Source organism: Lynx rufus, unplaced genomic scaffold, assembly GCF_022079265.1.
Source record: "Lynx rufus isolate CCGP_SWC_20201006 ecotype Redwood Valley unplaced genomic scaffold, mLynRuf1.p SCAF_18, whole genome shotgun sequence".
NCBI classification, from domain to species: domain Eukaryota; kingdom Metazoa; phylum Chordata; class Mammalia; order Carnivora; family Felidae; genus Lynx; species Lynx rufus.
In genome coordinates, this window is record NW_025814832.1 from 11,004,849 (window position 1) to 11,021,770 (window position 16,922).

General features: G+C 38.2%; 1 protein-coding gene across 1 annotated transcript in view; it reads left to right on the plus strand.

Moving 5' to 3' along the window:
- Positions 1–16,922, plus strand: part of ACACA (acetyl-CoA carboxylase alpha) — a 282,243-nt gene that overhangs the window by 118,009 nt on the left and 147,312 nt on the right. The window contains exons 15-25 of the mRNA XM_047080882.1: positions 1,052–1,202; positions 2,162–2,265; positions 4,257–4,338; positions 4,737–4,882; positions 5,730–5,880; positions 7,585–7,719; positions 8,074–8,220; positions 8,558–8,746; positions 9,672–9,772; positions 10,464–10,552; positions 15,420–15,544. Of these exons, the coding sequence (XP_046936838.1) occupies positions 1,052–1,202; positions 2,162–2,265; positions 4,257–4,338; positions 4,737–4,882; positions 5,730–5,880; positions 7,585–7,719; positions 8,074–8,220; positions 8,558–8,746; positions 9,672–9,772; positions 10,464–10,552; positions 15,420–15,544 (1,420 nt within the window). The remainder of the gene's footprint in view (positions 1–1,051; positions 1,203–2,161; positions 2,266–4,256; positions 4,339–4,736; positions 4,883–5,729; positions 5,881–7,584; positions 7,720–8,073; positions 8,221–8,557; positions 8,747–9,671; positions 9,773–10,463; positions 10,553–15,419; positions 15,545–16,922) is intronic.

Below are 16,922 nucleotides of genomic sequence, written 5' to 3' on the forward strand. Positions count from 1 at the left end.
TTTATGATATTCTGCCATATATTTTGAAAGCAGTTATTGTATCTATATTCTCTCTCCCTTATGAGTCTAGTATGTGTCTTGAGTCTGTGAGATACCTAATTAACAACAAATTAAATATTTGTTGAAGTAAGGACCTGCCCTTTGCGAGATAGGCACTGGGCAGAAAGGTACAGGAAACGACTCACAGTATTTGAAATTTTGTTAAAATTAGATCATTTTTTAGGCCGCCTGGGCGGCTCAGTCAGTTGAGCGACTGACTTCAGCTCAGGTCATGATCTCACTGTGGGTTCAAGCCCCGCGTCGGGCTCTGTGCTGACAGCTCAGAGCCTGGATCCTGCTTCGGATTCTGTGTCTCCTGCTCTCTCTGCCCCTCCCCCATTCATGCTCTGTTTCTCTCTGTCTCAGAAATAAACAAACATTAAAAAATTTTTTTTAATTAGATCGTTTTGCACCTAATTGGGAAGTAACAAAAGTAATGAGCAATTCCTTCCACAGATGTCTAAAGTGCAGCTTAAAAAAAACCTCTCACATGCAGGGTCAGGCTGTTACCTGACTGTACCCAGCCTATTGTCTCGTTGTATGGAAACCTCATGAAGGTATTAGCATTAGGAAAAATGTATTGAACTATATACTTAAGTATATTTTATTCTGAGTCAAATATACTTTAATAAAATAAATAAGGTATAAGGAGGGGAGAATTATGCCCTAATCCTAGTTAGCTAGCAATAAATGAATAGAATGGTGGAAACTCAGTAAGTGAAAACTGCGGGTGGTTTGCACATAGTTTTTTCTGTACTCTACATAGCGAAAGGTGATATGCTGATGCTTTTATGGTAATATCAGTCCAAACTTTGTAAGTTTACTGACTTACAAAGTCCTGTCTGGAATGCACGTGAATGAACACAAGTAACATGTGCACCATCATTTGTTTGTGGAACTGTCTCTCTCCTCCCTCCTAAGACTGCAGAAGAATTGAAAGAATTCTTTAAAATGATTGAAAAACACTAAAACACTCATTGCTGAAACAGATCTGCTTCTGTTCTTCTCCCAGAAACATGGTGGTGGCTTTGAAGGAGCTATCTATTCGGGGTGACTTTCGAACTACAGTTGAATACCTCATCAAATTGCTGGAGACTGAGAGTTTTCAGCTGAATAGAATTGACACTGGCTGGCTAGACAGACTGATAGCAGAAAAAGTACAGGTGTGTATTTCCCCACTTGCCATACAACTTTTGGGATTGGGTTTTTATAGGGTTGTGGTGTGATCAGTCCATGTCACTAGAGAAAATTTATTTGATTCTAATGTAAATGATTGTTGATCTACTTGGTAAAATCCAGGAGTCAGTGTAATTTCAGCACCATCAGAGTTCTTGTGCTTGTGTTACACAGTCACTTTATGTGTTCTAGTATTATTTCCTAAAATATATTTGAGGAGAAGCGTCTAGAGATTGAAATATGTCTGTCCTCATTTGATGTTAAGTCTGCTTCAGAGTTACCCACTTTTATACATCTACCAAGTGCTGATGAGAGGGGTCTCATTTAAATCAGCAGTTACCCTTTGTTCCTGAGTCACTGGGCTATTCTAAATAAGATTTTGTATAGAATCATTAGATGCATCTAAATTATCTGAAGGTCCAAATTTTGATTATATACCATTTTTCTTTGAGATTATCAGTAGCCAGATACTCGTACCTTTTTGAATGGATTTGTTGATTTATTTTGAGAGAGAGAGAGCAGGAGAGAGAGAATCCCAAGCAGGCTCTGTGTTGTCAGCACAGAGCCGACACGAACTCCATCTCACAAACTGTGAGATCATGACCTGAGCTGACATCAAGAGTTGGATGCTTAACCGACTAAGCCACCCAGGCACCTCTTGAATTTATTTATGACAAAATCTTGTTTTTGAGCTCTTCTTTGATTGGTTCAGTGGAAATCTTAGGGAGAGTATAGAGAAAGATGTTTTTCATCTCTAATTAATTGAAGTCTCTATTCAAATTCTAAAAGTAAAACGTGTTTTTATCTCAAATATCAGTTGAACAATAAGGTTGTAGATTCTCAATGCTAGCTGTTTCTTCACAGCAAATTTGGATCTGATTTAAATTGAGGGGCCATGGTGCCAAGTGACTATGCTTTTGAGCTGCCCTCTTTTTCTTTCTTTTAGGCAGAGCGACCTGATACCATGTTGGGAGTTGTGTGTGGGGCTCTCCACGTGGCAGATGTGAGCCTACGGAATAGCATCTCTAACTTCCTTCATTCCTTAGAAAGGTAGGCTTTGTTTCTCAAAGGCAAGCCAACCAGTGGTCCTGGTTCAAAAATCCATTTATTCTTCTCTCTATCCCTGGCAGCTCGTGAGTGGTACCTATTATTCAGTGACGATGGAGGCGAGGGCGAGAAAAGTTGTGGGAGTTTTCATGGCAAATTATTTTGGGACTCTAACTTCAGATTTTAGGAATTAACTTATCCAGAGTTAGAATGGGTTGCTTTTTAAAAACAAATCCAGCTGAAGTAAGCATTCTCTCCTGTACAAGTATCAAATGTTTCCAAATCCCACCCCCCCACCCCCAGGGATGAAAATCTGGTATTTCCCACTAGCATTGAACCCTAAATATTTCATATATTACCTGCAACACCTTTCAGGAATTTGTAATTGAGACTGATATTCAGGATGACCTCATGAGTCTTTCAAGTAGAGAATCAGACTGTATGGAGCTCAACTAATTTCTAACTCTGGCTCTGGACATGAGGCTCTGCCTTTGAGTCCCTGGAGGAATGGTCCAAGGGGCTAATCATTTTAAAGCACTTTAATCATAGGCACTGTGTTTCCTTCTATGTTATTAGACTTCTATCAGCTTTCTTTTAAGGTGTCTGAAAGGGAGAAACAAAATTGTCACAATTGAACTGAGATTGCAGTTATTCAAGTCTTAATGATAAATATCTTTCATTGTGTTGCTTTCATGCACTAAAACCTTCAGCAGCTCACATTACCCTTGTGTATTAAATCTAAATCCTTCAGTGTGACTTTCAACTCCCTATATACTTTGGCCCCTTTCTACCAGTCCAGTTTTGCAACATGCAATCTCATGTTCCTCAACATGCAATCTTTAATCTAGTTAAATGGTTTCCTTACTAGTGTACAAATGTGTCACACATAAAATCTCCTCTGCAAGCTTCCCTCCACCTTTTTAATGCTAGTTATTTTTTATTTATTTTTAAAACCTGTATTTTGAAATAATTTGATTTAGAGTGGCATGAATAGTACAAATAACTTCTTTATATTTGCACAGATTCATCAGTTATTTACCTCTTGCCTCACTTGCTTTATCACTCCCTTTTTCTGTTGTCAAAAATCTTTCTTGATAATATTTCCCTCCTTGGCAATGTCCTTCCCTTTCCCCTGAACCCAGCCATGGACTATTGCCTTTTTTTTTTTCTTTTACTACCCCAAATGAAGTCCCAGTTGATAAGAGCAGATGAGGGTTGATTGTAGTGGAGCATTTATCTTTTTTTAAGTTTTAATTTTATTTATTTATAATAACCAGTAATATATTCACATGGTTCAAAACTCAAAAGGCACAAAAAAGGTAGATAGTGAAAATTTTCCTTCTTAGGTCTGTTCTTTGACCACCTAGTTTTTTTCTCTGTAGTCAACCCATGTTACCAGTTTTTTCTGTGATGTTCCAGACATATTATAAATATATGTAAGCATATACACGTAATATTTGTTTCATCCCACCCCCTATTTTTTTTAATGTTTATTTATTTTTGAGAGAGAGAGAGTATGTGTAAGCTGGGGAGGGGCAGAGAAAGTGGGGACAGGATCTGAAGCAGGCTCCGCGCTGTTAGCAGAGCCCAATATGGGGCTCGAACTCACAAACTGTGAGATCATGACCTGAGCCGAAGTCAGATGCTTAACCAACTGAGGCACCCAGGAGCCCCTCAACCCCCTGTTTTTTAAAAACACAAATAGTAGCATACTCTGAAACTGTTCACAATTTCACTTACCCTTTTCATTTAATGGTATAACTTGGAGGGTAGTTCATATTAGTACATAAATGTTTTCATCTTTTTGATGGCTGTATAATATTTCATTATAAGGCTTTTTCATAATTCATGTATCAGTTGCTTACTGATGGTCCTTTAGGTTGCTTCTGGTGTTGATGTTCTAGGAAGTGCTACAATTAATAACCTTTGAGATTTCCTTATGAACTTCTGGAACTTTCTAGGAGTAGATGTGTCTCACATTGTTGTTCTTTCAGGGGTCAAGTTCTTCCTGCTCATACGCTTCTGAATACAGTAGATGTTGAACTTATCTATGAGGGAGTCAAATATGTACTTAAGGTATGCTGAACCCAATTGAAGACTACACCTTACTTTTTGTCTTTCTTTGTTAGCTTGTTTTCTTTAAAGGTCAAGATATGGGGGAAATGTTTGGTTTACTGCAGGATAGGGTATTAGTGAAATTACAGTCATTTGTGTCAGTGTTTTAGTGCCCTTCAATGTGACATATGCAGCCAAGAGATCAGGAGTCAGAGAATAACCAGACTAGGGAAAAGCATCTAGGGTCACCCTATTAGCTTGCAACAGGGCTGAGTCATGCCCACAGATACTGATGCTAAGAGCACCTTCCTCTCTGACAGAGCTTTCTTACCTATATCTTTAAGGTACTGAAATTTTGTCTGGGGTTCCACCTGGAAGGGACACACTGACTTGTCCCTTCTGGTTCTCATTCCGTACAGGTGACTCGACAGTCCCCCAACTCGTATGTGGTGATCATGAACGGCTCATGCGTAGAAGTAGATGTGCATCGGCTGAGTGATGGAGGGCTGCTCCTGTCCTATGATGGCAGCAGTTATACCACATACATGAAGGAGGAAGTAGATAGGTAAGGGACTGTGTGAGGTCCATTTGCTGGTCATTGTATCAACCTTTCCTCTCAGTAGTCACCAGCTCTGGGGATTTTTTGGGGCCTATTTGGGTGTTCTTTTTTAAATAAAAAGAATAGTACATGTACTTAACAAAGATTTCAAGAGTACAAAAGTGTTTATTTCCAGTTAAAAACACTGTTTCTCTGCCACTCCAATGTGAGTAGAGAATGAAAAATAAGTTCTCATCTTTTCAATCAACCACTGTTAACAGTTTATTTTTGCAGAAATTTTATGTGGATATATAATTTTTATATATGTACATACTGTGTTTTTCTTTTGCATACATTCACAAGTAAAAATAACCTTTAGATACTGTTCTGCACTTTCTTTTTTTCCTTTAACAGCTATCATAGACCGTTCAACACCAGTTATTCAACATTAGTGCGACAGTTTCATGAATTAACACATGTAAAGTGCTTAAAACATTGCCTGGGACATAATAAGCATTCAAGAAATTATTAGTTGTTATTAGTTGTTAGTTATTATATCATCATCATCTTCATGTTCTTTTTTTAAAATAGAGTTGTCTATTCTTTTCAATGGTCATATAATATTCCATCATACAGAGGTACCATAATTTGACCCTTATTGAAGGAGATTTTGTCTATGTGCATTGTCAGCAAAGATGGGATGAATGTTCTGTTTTCCTGTGTGTATACAGAATAAAGTTTCCAGTTTGAGGAAGGAGGGTTGTGGGTTTTTGTTGTGTTTTTGTTTTATTTCAGATTGACATTATTCTGACATTCTCCTTTACAACCCAAGGTGCTTTATTTATTGGCTTACATACTCCTACTTACCTCCTAGATATCGTATCACAATTGGCAATAAGACCTGTGTGTTTGAGAAGGAAAATGACCCTTCAGTGATGCGCTCACCTTCTGCTGGGAAGTTAATCCAGTATATTGTGGAGGATGGAGGCCATGTGTTTTCTGGCCAGTGCTATGCTGAGATTGAGGTCAGTGTGGTGGTGGGCCTCTCAGGGCATGGGCGGGTGGGGGGAAGGTGGAGAAAGCATCTGCTGGGATGGACTAGGACTGAAGAGTAACAGAAAAGAAAAAGAAAGTAAAGAGCATCAGTTGGTTTAATTGGCTTATGAACATGATTTTAAAAACAAATAAAAAGCTCACAGTTTTTCTCTGACGGATGAGGAATCTCTTGCTCCAAAGATAGATACTGGGCAACAACAGTGCTTACTGGTTGGTTATAAAGAAAAAAAAAATAAAGATAGGTGGAGTGGGGCCACAAAACAGACAAGTAATGAAATATGAATTCCGAGAGAGTTAAGCACAGAGTGCAGGGGGGTCACTTAACCCAAATTGGGGTGCAGCTGGTGGATGTGGTGGATAGTAGGGGAGGACCTCCTGAAAGAGAGGGGACTTTGAGCTTACTTTTAAAAGATGGATAGTTGGGGCACCTGGGTGGCTCAGTCAGTTGAGCATCCGACTTCGGCTGAGGTCATGATCTTGTGGTTTGTGAGTTCAAGCCCCATGTTGGGCTCCCTGCTGTCAGCACAGAGCCCACTTCATATCCTCTGTCCCTTCTCTCTCTGCGCCTCCCCCACTTATGTTCTCTCTCTCAAAAATAAAGAAACATTAAAAAAATCTTTAGGGGTGCCTGGGTGGCTCAGTCTCTTAAGCATCTGACTCTTGATTTCAGCTCAGGTCATGATCTTGCAGTTTGTGGGTTCAAGCCCTGCATCAGGCTTTGTGCTGATGGTGCAGAACCTGCTTGGGATTCCCTCTCTCTCTGTTCTCTCTCTCTCTCAAAATAAATAAACTTAAAATAAATAGAAAATTCTTTAAAAGGTAGATAGTAATATACCAGGTGAAGAAGGGCAGGACAAATGTTTAAAGGGAAGAACGGTGTGTACAAAGGCACAGAAGAGAGTATAGTATATTTAGGGAACTGCAAGTACATCGATATTGCTTGAGAATTGGCTAAGGTTTAATGGGAAGTGCCAAGCAAACATGCCAAGTAAGTCATCATAACTTGAGATCATGAAGGACCTTATGAGACACACTAAGACGTTTAGGCTCCCCTGGAGGCAGTGAGGAGTCATAAAAGGATTTTACATAGACAACGGATACAACGAGATTTGGGCTGTAGAATGATTGTATTTAGTGACCTCGTTGGAGATGTATAGAGGATAGGGAATTCTGTTGGGAGGTTTTTCAAGTACTCTAGAACAGGTACGATGAGGGCCTAAACCAAAGACATGGTTGGAGAGGAAGATTTTTGAGAAGTTTGACAGGGCTTGGTAATTGGTAGATAAGGGAGAAAGAAGAGTAAACAATGACCCTCGATTTTGGCATGGGTATCTTTGGTTGACAGACCAACACCTAGATCATGGGTATAAGGAGGCTGAACTGTTAATCAAGTCTAAGTATAAAACAAGTAAAACACAAACTATGGCAAAATCAATTTAAACATTAGAAACAAGAAATGTCGGTAGCTGTCATTAATCCCTAAAGCTAGGTCCTGAGATTTTCTAATTGCCCTCCTTCTACTTTGTTGGAGATTTCAAGGTTCTCATTATTCTGGATGGAATTAGAGATAGTGTTAGATAGGTAGACTTAGATGTTGAAGGGAAAACTGGCTTCTTTAAATCATTCATTGTAAAGAGAGGCTAAGCTGTAATTTTATTTATTTTTTGTTACAGGTGATGAAGATGGTAATGACCTTAACAGCAGCAGAGTCTGGCTGTATCCATTATGTCAAACGGCCTGGAGCAGCTCTTGACCCTGGCTGTGTGATAGCCAAAATGCAGTTAGACAACCCCAGCAAGGTCCAACAGGTAAGTAGGAGGGTACTTTTAATATTGCTCTCTAAGCGTTGATTACATGGTAGGGGTAGTTTGGAGGGGCAGATGATTTCAATGCGTAGTTTGCTAGTTTTTTCTTATGCTTTTTCCCCCCGATCTCATGCCTTGTGTTTGCGCCTATAGCATTATGGAACTAGGTTTTGCAGAAATTACTACGATACTAAGATTCTATGATTTCCTCTGATGATTCCTCCATTGATTTCTCTCCTTGTAGCTGGGTATGGTAAAGAGATGTCTTGGTTTTGAATGATGACTCTAAGTTGCAGTGTGTATGTGTAACCTGGCTAAAAGGTAGTGGGTGACTTGATCTCTCATTGGGGTTGACAGGCTGAGCTTCACACGGGTAGTCTGCCACGGATCCAGAGCACAGCACTGAGAGGCGAGAAGCTCCATCGAGTGTTCCATTATGTCCTGGATAATCTGGTCAACGTAATGAATGGATACTGCCTTCCAGATCCTTTTTTTAGTAGCAGGGTATGAATCACTTCTCTTGGGGAAAGGGTGTACAAATAGGGTACTGTTCTCCAAGATAGTTTAAAAATCACACAAGGATTTTTTTAGAGGGAGGAAAAGAAAGCTGTTTGGCCTGAAACTCTCTCACCTTTAGTTGTGGGATGGGGAGTCTTTAAATCCTTGCTGCTTATCTGTGTCATTGACTTCACATTTAATTGGGATTTAAACCAGAGAATGAGGGCAGAGTTAGATGCCTATATTATAGTTTCATAGTAAATACTGCATGATACTGAATCCAGATATATCACTTTATTTTGGAGATGGTTTTAATTTTGTGTGGATCTTATTTCCTTCTCAGGTAAAAGACTGGGTAGAGCGGTTGATGAAGACCCTCAGAGATCCCTCCTTGCCTCTCCTAGAATTGCAAGATATCATGACCAGTGTCTCTGGCCGTATTCCCCCGAATGTGGAGAAGTCTATCAAGAAGGAAATGGCTCAGTATGCCAGCAACATCACATCAGTCCTCTGTCAGTTTCCCAGCCAGCAGGTATTTATAGAGTTACATTTCTCTACTAGCTAGCAGTTCTGGAGTTCATGTTGTGGGATTCCTTCCTGCTTGGATCCTCTGTCTGGATGTTGTGCTTTTGCAGTCTTAAGTATTGTGCCCTTCACAAATGTGTCTCAGGATATAAGCCCAATAAAATACTATATGTGAAGTGTAAAAGTATTTGTGATTATAAGAAAAAATCTTTTACTTAATAGAGGTTTATTCTGGGGCGCCTGGGTGGTGCAGTCGGTTGAGCGTCCGACTTCAGCCAGGTCACGATCTCGCGGTCCGTGAGTTCGAGCCCCGCGTCAGGCTCTGGGCTGATGGCTCAGAGCCTGGAGCCTGTTTCTGATTCTGTGTCTCCCTCTCTCTCTGCCCCTCCCCCGTTCATACTCTGTCTCTCTCTGTCCCAAAAATAAATAAACATTGAAAAAAATAAAATAAAAAAATAAAAAAAAATAGAGGTTTATTCTTGGGCCTATGCCCTAATTAGAGGAATTTTGTGAATTTAAAGTGGAGGGATATTTGTAGTTTTATTAGCAGCAACTTCTTACTACCCCAGCAGCATGCTTATTTTTTGCCTGTGAAGCTAATTTACATGTAGAGAGTTAAGGTAGGCAAGTGAGGAATAAAGTTTGAACCTTGACTGTAAACATATCTTGCCTGTCAAGGGCCTCTGGTAGGATGGTAGCTTTTGTGTTACACTCATTAGTTCATCTAGGAAAGTGTGAAAAGAAATAAAAGTTGCTTGCTTATTTAACACAAGCCTCTAAACTATGCCCAGTAACTTCCAGCTGCTCCCAGCATGTGAAAGATGGAAATTTTTGTGTTATAATTAAGAGTATTGGTGGTGATGCTACACAGGCTAATGCTTTAGGTCTCTTTGTTGGGTTTGGCTTCATTTTTTTCCCTCTTTCTTCTTTAGATTGCCAACATCCTAGATAGCCATGCAGCTACATTGAACCGGAAATCTGAACGGGAAGTTTTCTTCATGAACACTCAGAGCATTGTCCAGCTGGTACAGAGGTAAAGTTAATGTGATTCCCAGGATACACAGGATTCCCAGACCTGTTCATACCCATACCTTCCTTTATTCTAAGTACGCACCAAGAGATTTATCTCAGGTTTGACTTATTAGAAAGCACTTGTGTCTTGGGAAGTATAGGTATTTTCTAAATACCTTAGATATCTAAATATCTTAGGACTGTGAGCTAAAATATTTCTGATGACTTTTGTGTTCTCCATCTTTCTGTGAATTATTAAAGCATAGAAATTTCATTGCTTTTTTTTCCTGGTAATTTTGATGAAACTCTTAATTTTTCTTCTGGCACAAGGCTAAGTAAGACATTCATTCTTCTTAGCTTCCATAGCCAACTATTGGACTGAAGGAACATTCACAGAACATTTTCAACTCTAAGATGCTCATAAATTTTTCAGATATCCCTGAGCCATTTCAGGAGTATAATGATCATTTCTACGTAGCAGTGGGAACTGAACCAGGGTGTTGTTCAGTAGGGCTGTCAAGTGGTTTTTGGTTTTGTTTTGTTCTCCTTTTTTTCTTTCCTTTTATATAAAACAAAAAACCCCACAAAAACTCTTGTCTATAGGCAGATTTCTGAGGCTTAGAATTTAAGCTCTGGGCTTATTTAAATAGTCTGTTATTCTAATAGTATTAGCCTGTCAGGTTTTTCAGTGGACATTTTTTCTGCTTGCCTAGGTACCGAAGTGGCATCCGAGGCCACATGAAGGCTGTTGTGATGGATCTGCTACGGCAGTACCTACGAGTAGAGACACAGTTCCAGAATGGTAAACCTCTTCCTGAGGACTCTGTTTCTGAGAAAGCTTCCTTATAGGACTGTGCAGCAGCAGAGCCAGTTCATCCTGTCACTAACACCTACCATTAACAAACTCTTGCCCTGTCACCACTTTCTTAAAAACGAAACCTCCATTTCCCACTAGTGCCAAAGAAAGAACAACAAAGACAGCTTGATGAGATTGTGAATCTGGTGTGCCTTCTGGGAAAGGGCTGAGATAATTTTTCTAGTAGAGATTAGTATTCCCTGTTGATGTCTTCTTGACCTTGTTTAGTGAGAGTTGGTTGAGTCATGACCAGGCTGAAATTGAAAAACTGTATCTGAAGAGCTTGCCTCTTGGCAGCTAATCCACGGATTGAACCGCAGACATGTGAAAAAGGCTCAGATTTTCCAGTACTATTCAGTGTATCATTTAGGTGGAATTTATCCCTGGCTTTCTCTGAAGAGCTTCATTAAATGATGTATGAAGTCTCTAAATGTGAAATACCTCTAGGTAGGATTTTAAAAGCTACAGACTGCTGATATTGCTTCCTGCCACAAGGTGGCAGTGAAACATCATAATTAGAAATATTACTTAACATCTTACGTATTTTGCTTCCTTTTGCATCTTTTAAAGGACGCCTGTGCCACTCATAACCAGCAAAAATCCTCAAGTAAATATTAGCAAACCAAATCCATCAGTGTATATACAAAATAACACATCACAACCAAATTGTCTTTATCCTACTAATGCAAGCTTGATTAATATTGGAAAAACCAACTAATGTGATTTATTATCTAAGGGATTCAAAGAGGAAAAAACATGGTCACCTAAAGATATGGGGGAAAAATATTTGACAAAATTTAATATTCATTCATGAGAAACTCTTGGCAAATGAAGAATAAGATGGAACTTCTTTAGACATATAAAGTTTCCCCACCAAAAAATCTGTAGGGTACCTCATGCATAATAGTAAAATTGAAAGCATTGTTGAGAGCATTCTCTTTAAGACAGGAATAAGACGAGGGCACCTGCTCTCACTGCTTCTATTCAGCATCATACTGGATGTGATAGCCAGTGCAATAAGATAGAATTAAAAGGTATGAGGACTGGAAAGGAGTAAGGAAATAAATCTGCCACTGTTATATGTATGATATCTACCTGGAAAAGCTCAAAGAATCCACATATTTATTGTTGGAATTAAAGTCTAAAAAGGTTGTTGAATACAAAATTCAAATGTATATTGAATTTTGTGTGTCTTTATAGTACAATTGTTTAGAAAAGCAGTTTAGAAAAATACGCCATTTAAAATAGCAACCCAAAATATGGAACACTAAAGAATAAGTCTAATAAAAAATGTACAAGCCTTTTTTTGAAGAAAATTATGAGTAAATAGTAATGAAGATCTAAATAAGTATCATGGTCTTAGATTGGAGTGTACACCTGCAAAGTATTGATTCTCCTGGAATTCATCTGCAGATTCACTGATGTTCAGTAAAAATCCTAGTAGGGTATCTTCATGGAATTTTTCAAGCTAATTCTAAAATTTATATGAAAGGAAAGTCTGAAAATAACCAGGATACTTCTTTTTTTTTAAATTTTATTTATTTTTTAATATTTATTCACTTTTGAGAGACAGAAACAGAACATGAGCAGGGGAGAGGCAGAGAGGGAGGGGGACACATAATCTGAAGCAGGCTCCAGGCTCTGAGCTGTCAGCACAGAGCCGATGCAGGGCTTGAACTCACAAACTGTGAGATCATGACCTGAGCGGAAGTCAGACGCTCAACCGACTGAGCCACCCAGGCGCCCCTAACCAGGATACTTCTAAAGAAATACAAGGTGGAGGGATTTTCCAGTGAAATATCAAGGTTTAATCTAAAGCCATATTAATGAAGAGATTGTGATATTGGTATAGGGAAAAATTAATAGACCAATGGAACATAGTAGCCCAGAAACAGATCCATCCACATATATATGAAAGTTTACATTATAACAGAACAGGCATTTAGATCATGAGGAAAGGATAGACTTCTTTCTCATTAAATGATACTACTACAATGGCTTATTTATTTCCAAAACCAAAAAAAGAAATTGGATCTCTGTCTTAAACCGTATGCACAGAAGTCAATTCCAGATGAATTAAAGACTTAAACATGTTCTAAAGAGGCAAAACTACTAAATTTTTAAGAGAATAGCCGTATGACCTCAGGGTAGGGAAGGATTTGTCATGGAAGACACACATCTAGTGTAAACCACACATCTAGTGTAAACTAGAAAGGAAAAGGCTGATGAAAAGATGCCATAAAGAGACTGAAAACATAAGCCACAAAGTGGGAGAAGGTACTTATAAAACCTACGCCTATAATGAAAGGGGTTAGTAAATAAGTAAAAAGACAACTTCTTTGAAAAATAGGCAAAAGAAAAAAAAATAGGCAAAAGATATAAAAGGATAATTCATAAAAGGAAGGATACAAACAATCCACAAATTGAAAAGATGTGCAATCTCATTGCTAATTAGAGAAAGCCGAAAACACAGTAAGATTGGCAAAAATTAAAAAATCATCTTTCACTACTTCTGTAAGTAACAGTGCAAATTTCCAAAGTGTAAACCACTTTGGAAAAGTTTGTCAGAACTTAATAGAGTTGAATGTTTTATGTATTCTTCAATCTCACAATTTTACTCTTAGATAATAAACTTTAGAGAAACTCTTACACATGTTTGTAAGGAGACATATGGGACTATTTATTGGCAGCATTGTTCATAACAGCAAAATAGGAAACCATTAGAATTACATAAGTAGAATAAATAATTGAATTCTGGTATATTCCTACAATGGATTACTATACAGCAATGAAAGTTGAGGAACCAAGTTATACATATGGACAGAAGGATGTGTTTCACAAACATAATGTTGAGACGTAAATGGAATAAATGTAAAGAAAAGCAAAAGAGTGAGTAACATAAAATTCAGCTCAGTAGGTATTTCTGAGGGGGAGCACATAGGATCCTTCAAAGATAATTAAAAATGTTCTAAGATAGATGGTAGTTATATGGGTATTTATTCTGCTGTATGTATATCTCACAACAAAAGGTTTTTAAAAATGTGGTGTCATTACTTTCTTTCTGCTTAGTGTCTCTGCTGTCTTTTCCCTGGGTAAATATTCTTTTTATCTGTCCTTGTTCTAGTAATTCCCTTTACCAAGATATATTTCTGTTGTGCCTTCAAAGTTAAGTGTTGGTTGGGAAAAGTATGAATTTATATAGGACAACTAATTCTATTTTGTTCTAAATAGGTCTTATATGAAATTGTCAATTCTTAATTCAAATATATCTGAATTAAGTTCTTTATTCAGATATATTTAGTTTCATATTGACAAAAATTCATATTTATCTTTAATATTTAAAACAGAACCGAGTTACCCTGGTTGAATGTACTCAGTATTCTAGGAATCCATAGTAATGCAGTAGAACTGTTCTGGTTTGTAACTTAAAATGGAATCTGAATTGAGATGATAATCCTTTAGTATTTTCATAATTTCATAAAATTCTGACCTTGATTGAGACTATTCAAACACTAATTCTCCTTTGCTTGGAAATTTAATTCTGGAGTAAGCTGTTTTCTGAAAAAGTGAATATTACTTCTATGCTGTGGTAGATATCACTACAGTAAACCTGATCCTTATGTTTCTGTGGCAAAACATAGCTTTCCTAGCCAGAACTAACCTACCCCTGGTGGCCTTATGAAGGGCCAATGAAGATGTACATAATTGTATTCTCCCTGCAGACCTTTTGACTTAATGCAAGGTTCTCCTTGATCTATGCCTTAGTTTGGATTTGGAATGGCTAGGTGTTGTTTAGCTGTTTCATGGATTCACAGGGCAAAATGTTGATTTCAGAGGTAACAACCATCCCCCTTACAGATATTGATAAGTTTGTGTTGCTTTATTTTTGAGCTAAAACTGTTCCATATAGTTAGGGGCACGTGGGTGGCTCAGTCAGTTAAGCATCCAACTCTTGATTTCAGCTCAGGTCATGATCTCACGGTTTGAGATTGAGCCCCCCCACCCCTCATTGGGCTCTGCGTTGGACATGGAGTCTGCTTGGGAGTCTCACCCTCATTCTGCCCCCTCTTCAAAAACAAAAACAAAAACCTGTTCCTTATAGTTAGGGTGAAACATTTTCAGTGAGTCAGACATGAAGCCAGAATCTCAAGCTGGGGCAGACTTTAAAGATCATCAAATTTAATGGTATTGACATTTCTTTTTAAGCAACAGAATCCTCTCTTCTAAGGAAATCATTTCAGGAAACTAAATGAGAGTTTAGAGTAAGGGTGAGGATTGGAATTACCACCAACAGCTCAGTCTCTAAGACAAACCTTCCCTCTACCTTTTTTGGGGGAGTGGGGGATGCAAATGAGGTTCAGAGAGGGAAAGCGATTTGCCAAGAAGCACATAGGAAATTGGTAATACAGCTAGGCTTTGAGCCCAGATCTTGCACTAGATTGCCTGACTCCTACCGGCATTTCTTTTACTAAACCTCATTACCAATTCTGTACAAATCCATCCAAGAAAATTCTTTTTTTTTTAATTTTTTAATTTTTATTTATTTTGAGAGAGAATTCCCAAGCAGGCCCTGCACCACCAGTGCAAAGCTTGACACAGGTCTCCATTGCACGACCACAAGATCGTGACCTGAGCCCAAATCAAGAGTCGAACGCTTAACTGACTAAGCCACCCAGGTGCCCCTATCCAAGAAAATTCTTACAATGTTTCACTGCTTATCAGGTGAATTATAGACATTAAACAAACAAACAAATGGCATGTAAATGTGAACACTCAACCATAGATGATGACCAGTTCTTTTTGCTGCTTGCAGGTCACTATGACAAATGTGTGTTTGTCCTTCGAGAAGAGAACAAGAGTGACATGAACACTGTGCTAAACTATATCTTCTCTCATGCTCAAGTCACCAAGAAGAATCTTCTGGTCACAATGCTTATTGTGAGTACCATTTTTCAGAACCTGTAAGGATGGTTGATGTTGTTGAGAAAACATTTCTCCTTCTGAGGTTCTGTGGTCAGAGGAACAGCTTCTTGTCTCCTGTAATTTTGGCATGAATGGCGCTTGAGTTGTAGATGAATGGTTTCTCACCTTTACCTCTGTCCTTGACCTGAAGGAACCTACTCCTGTCAGGAAAGGATTGTTCTGGCTATTATGCATGCAATCATGCACAGGAACTCAAATCTCTTGATTCTGCTGAGAGATGCCTTGTGCTTCCTGGTGTCACTCATGACAATAGCTTTAAAACTGAGTCTTATTTAGCCAGTATACTTTTTCTTCAGAACTCTTGTTTTTTCCATGAATGTCAGCAGTGGCTATTACGTCCCAAAATGTAAGAATGAAAAACAGTGTTAGAAATCCAGTACTGCCCCTCACACCAAAGAAATTTAAATTTATTCTGCATCTTCTTTGGTCCCTTTCTGTTTTACTTACATAGAACTCCAAGCTCAGATTCTTGTAATGGTAGTGGATGCATGCTTTTGTCCCTATAACCTCGTAATATGAGAGCTAGTAGAAAGTGGGAGTGAAAGGTGAGAATGTGAATAGAATTAATGTACATTTGACCAGTGGGTAGAATTTTTGTGAACTTAAGGATTTTTAAACACAGTATGTAAGTCCTTCATTCCTAGATTCTTCTGATTGAGTTAGTTCTTAGAATCAGAGTTTCATAGGACTATTGTTAGAGTCCCCAACCCATGAACAGCTGCCTTATGGCTGCCTTTTTTGCCTTTTTGGGGGACCAAAGTACCATTTTACTCCTAGAGTTTCCTCTCTTGTCCCTTTGTGGAATTGACATTTTTGGTACCTTAATTCCATTCTTTCTTCTTGGAGGGGGAAAAAGAAAAACTATAAATTGCCACTGCTGTTTTGTTATTCCATAGTTTAGAATAAAGGGAAACTACCTACCTCACATTTGTGTTTAACAACAGTGCCACAACTTCATGTCTGCCTAGCTGGTTAACTCTCAAGGATATAACATTTTTTTTAGAATAGCTACCTTTAAAAACATAATTACAAGGAGAGTTCATTACCTTTGCTACCATAGAATGGCTAGATGGTGGGGAAATCAGAAGATGCATTTGAAAGAAAAAAATATATATCAGCAGTATAAAATATTTCAACTTCCCCAAGTGACAGGTTTCAGCAAAGAAGTGCTATTATCTATGGTAATTTGATGATTTTTTTTCAATCAAAAGAATGAAGATATCTGTGACTAGTTAGATTTTTTTTTAATTTTAACATAAGGATTGCTAATTCTCATTTGGATAAAACAAGACTTTGCAGCAGAAAAGGGTAATGAGGAGGGAGTGGAAGAATC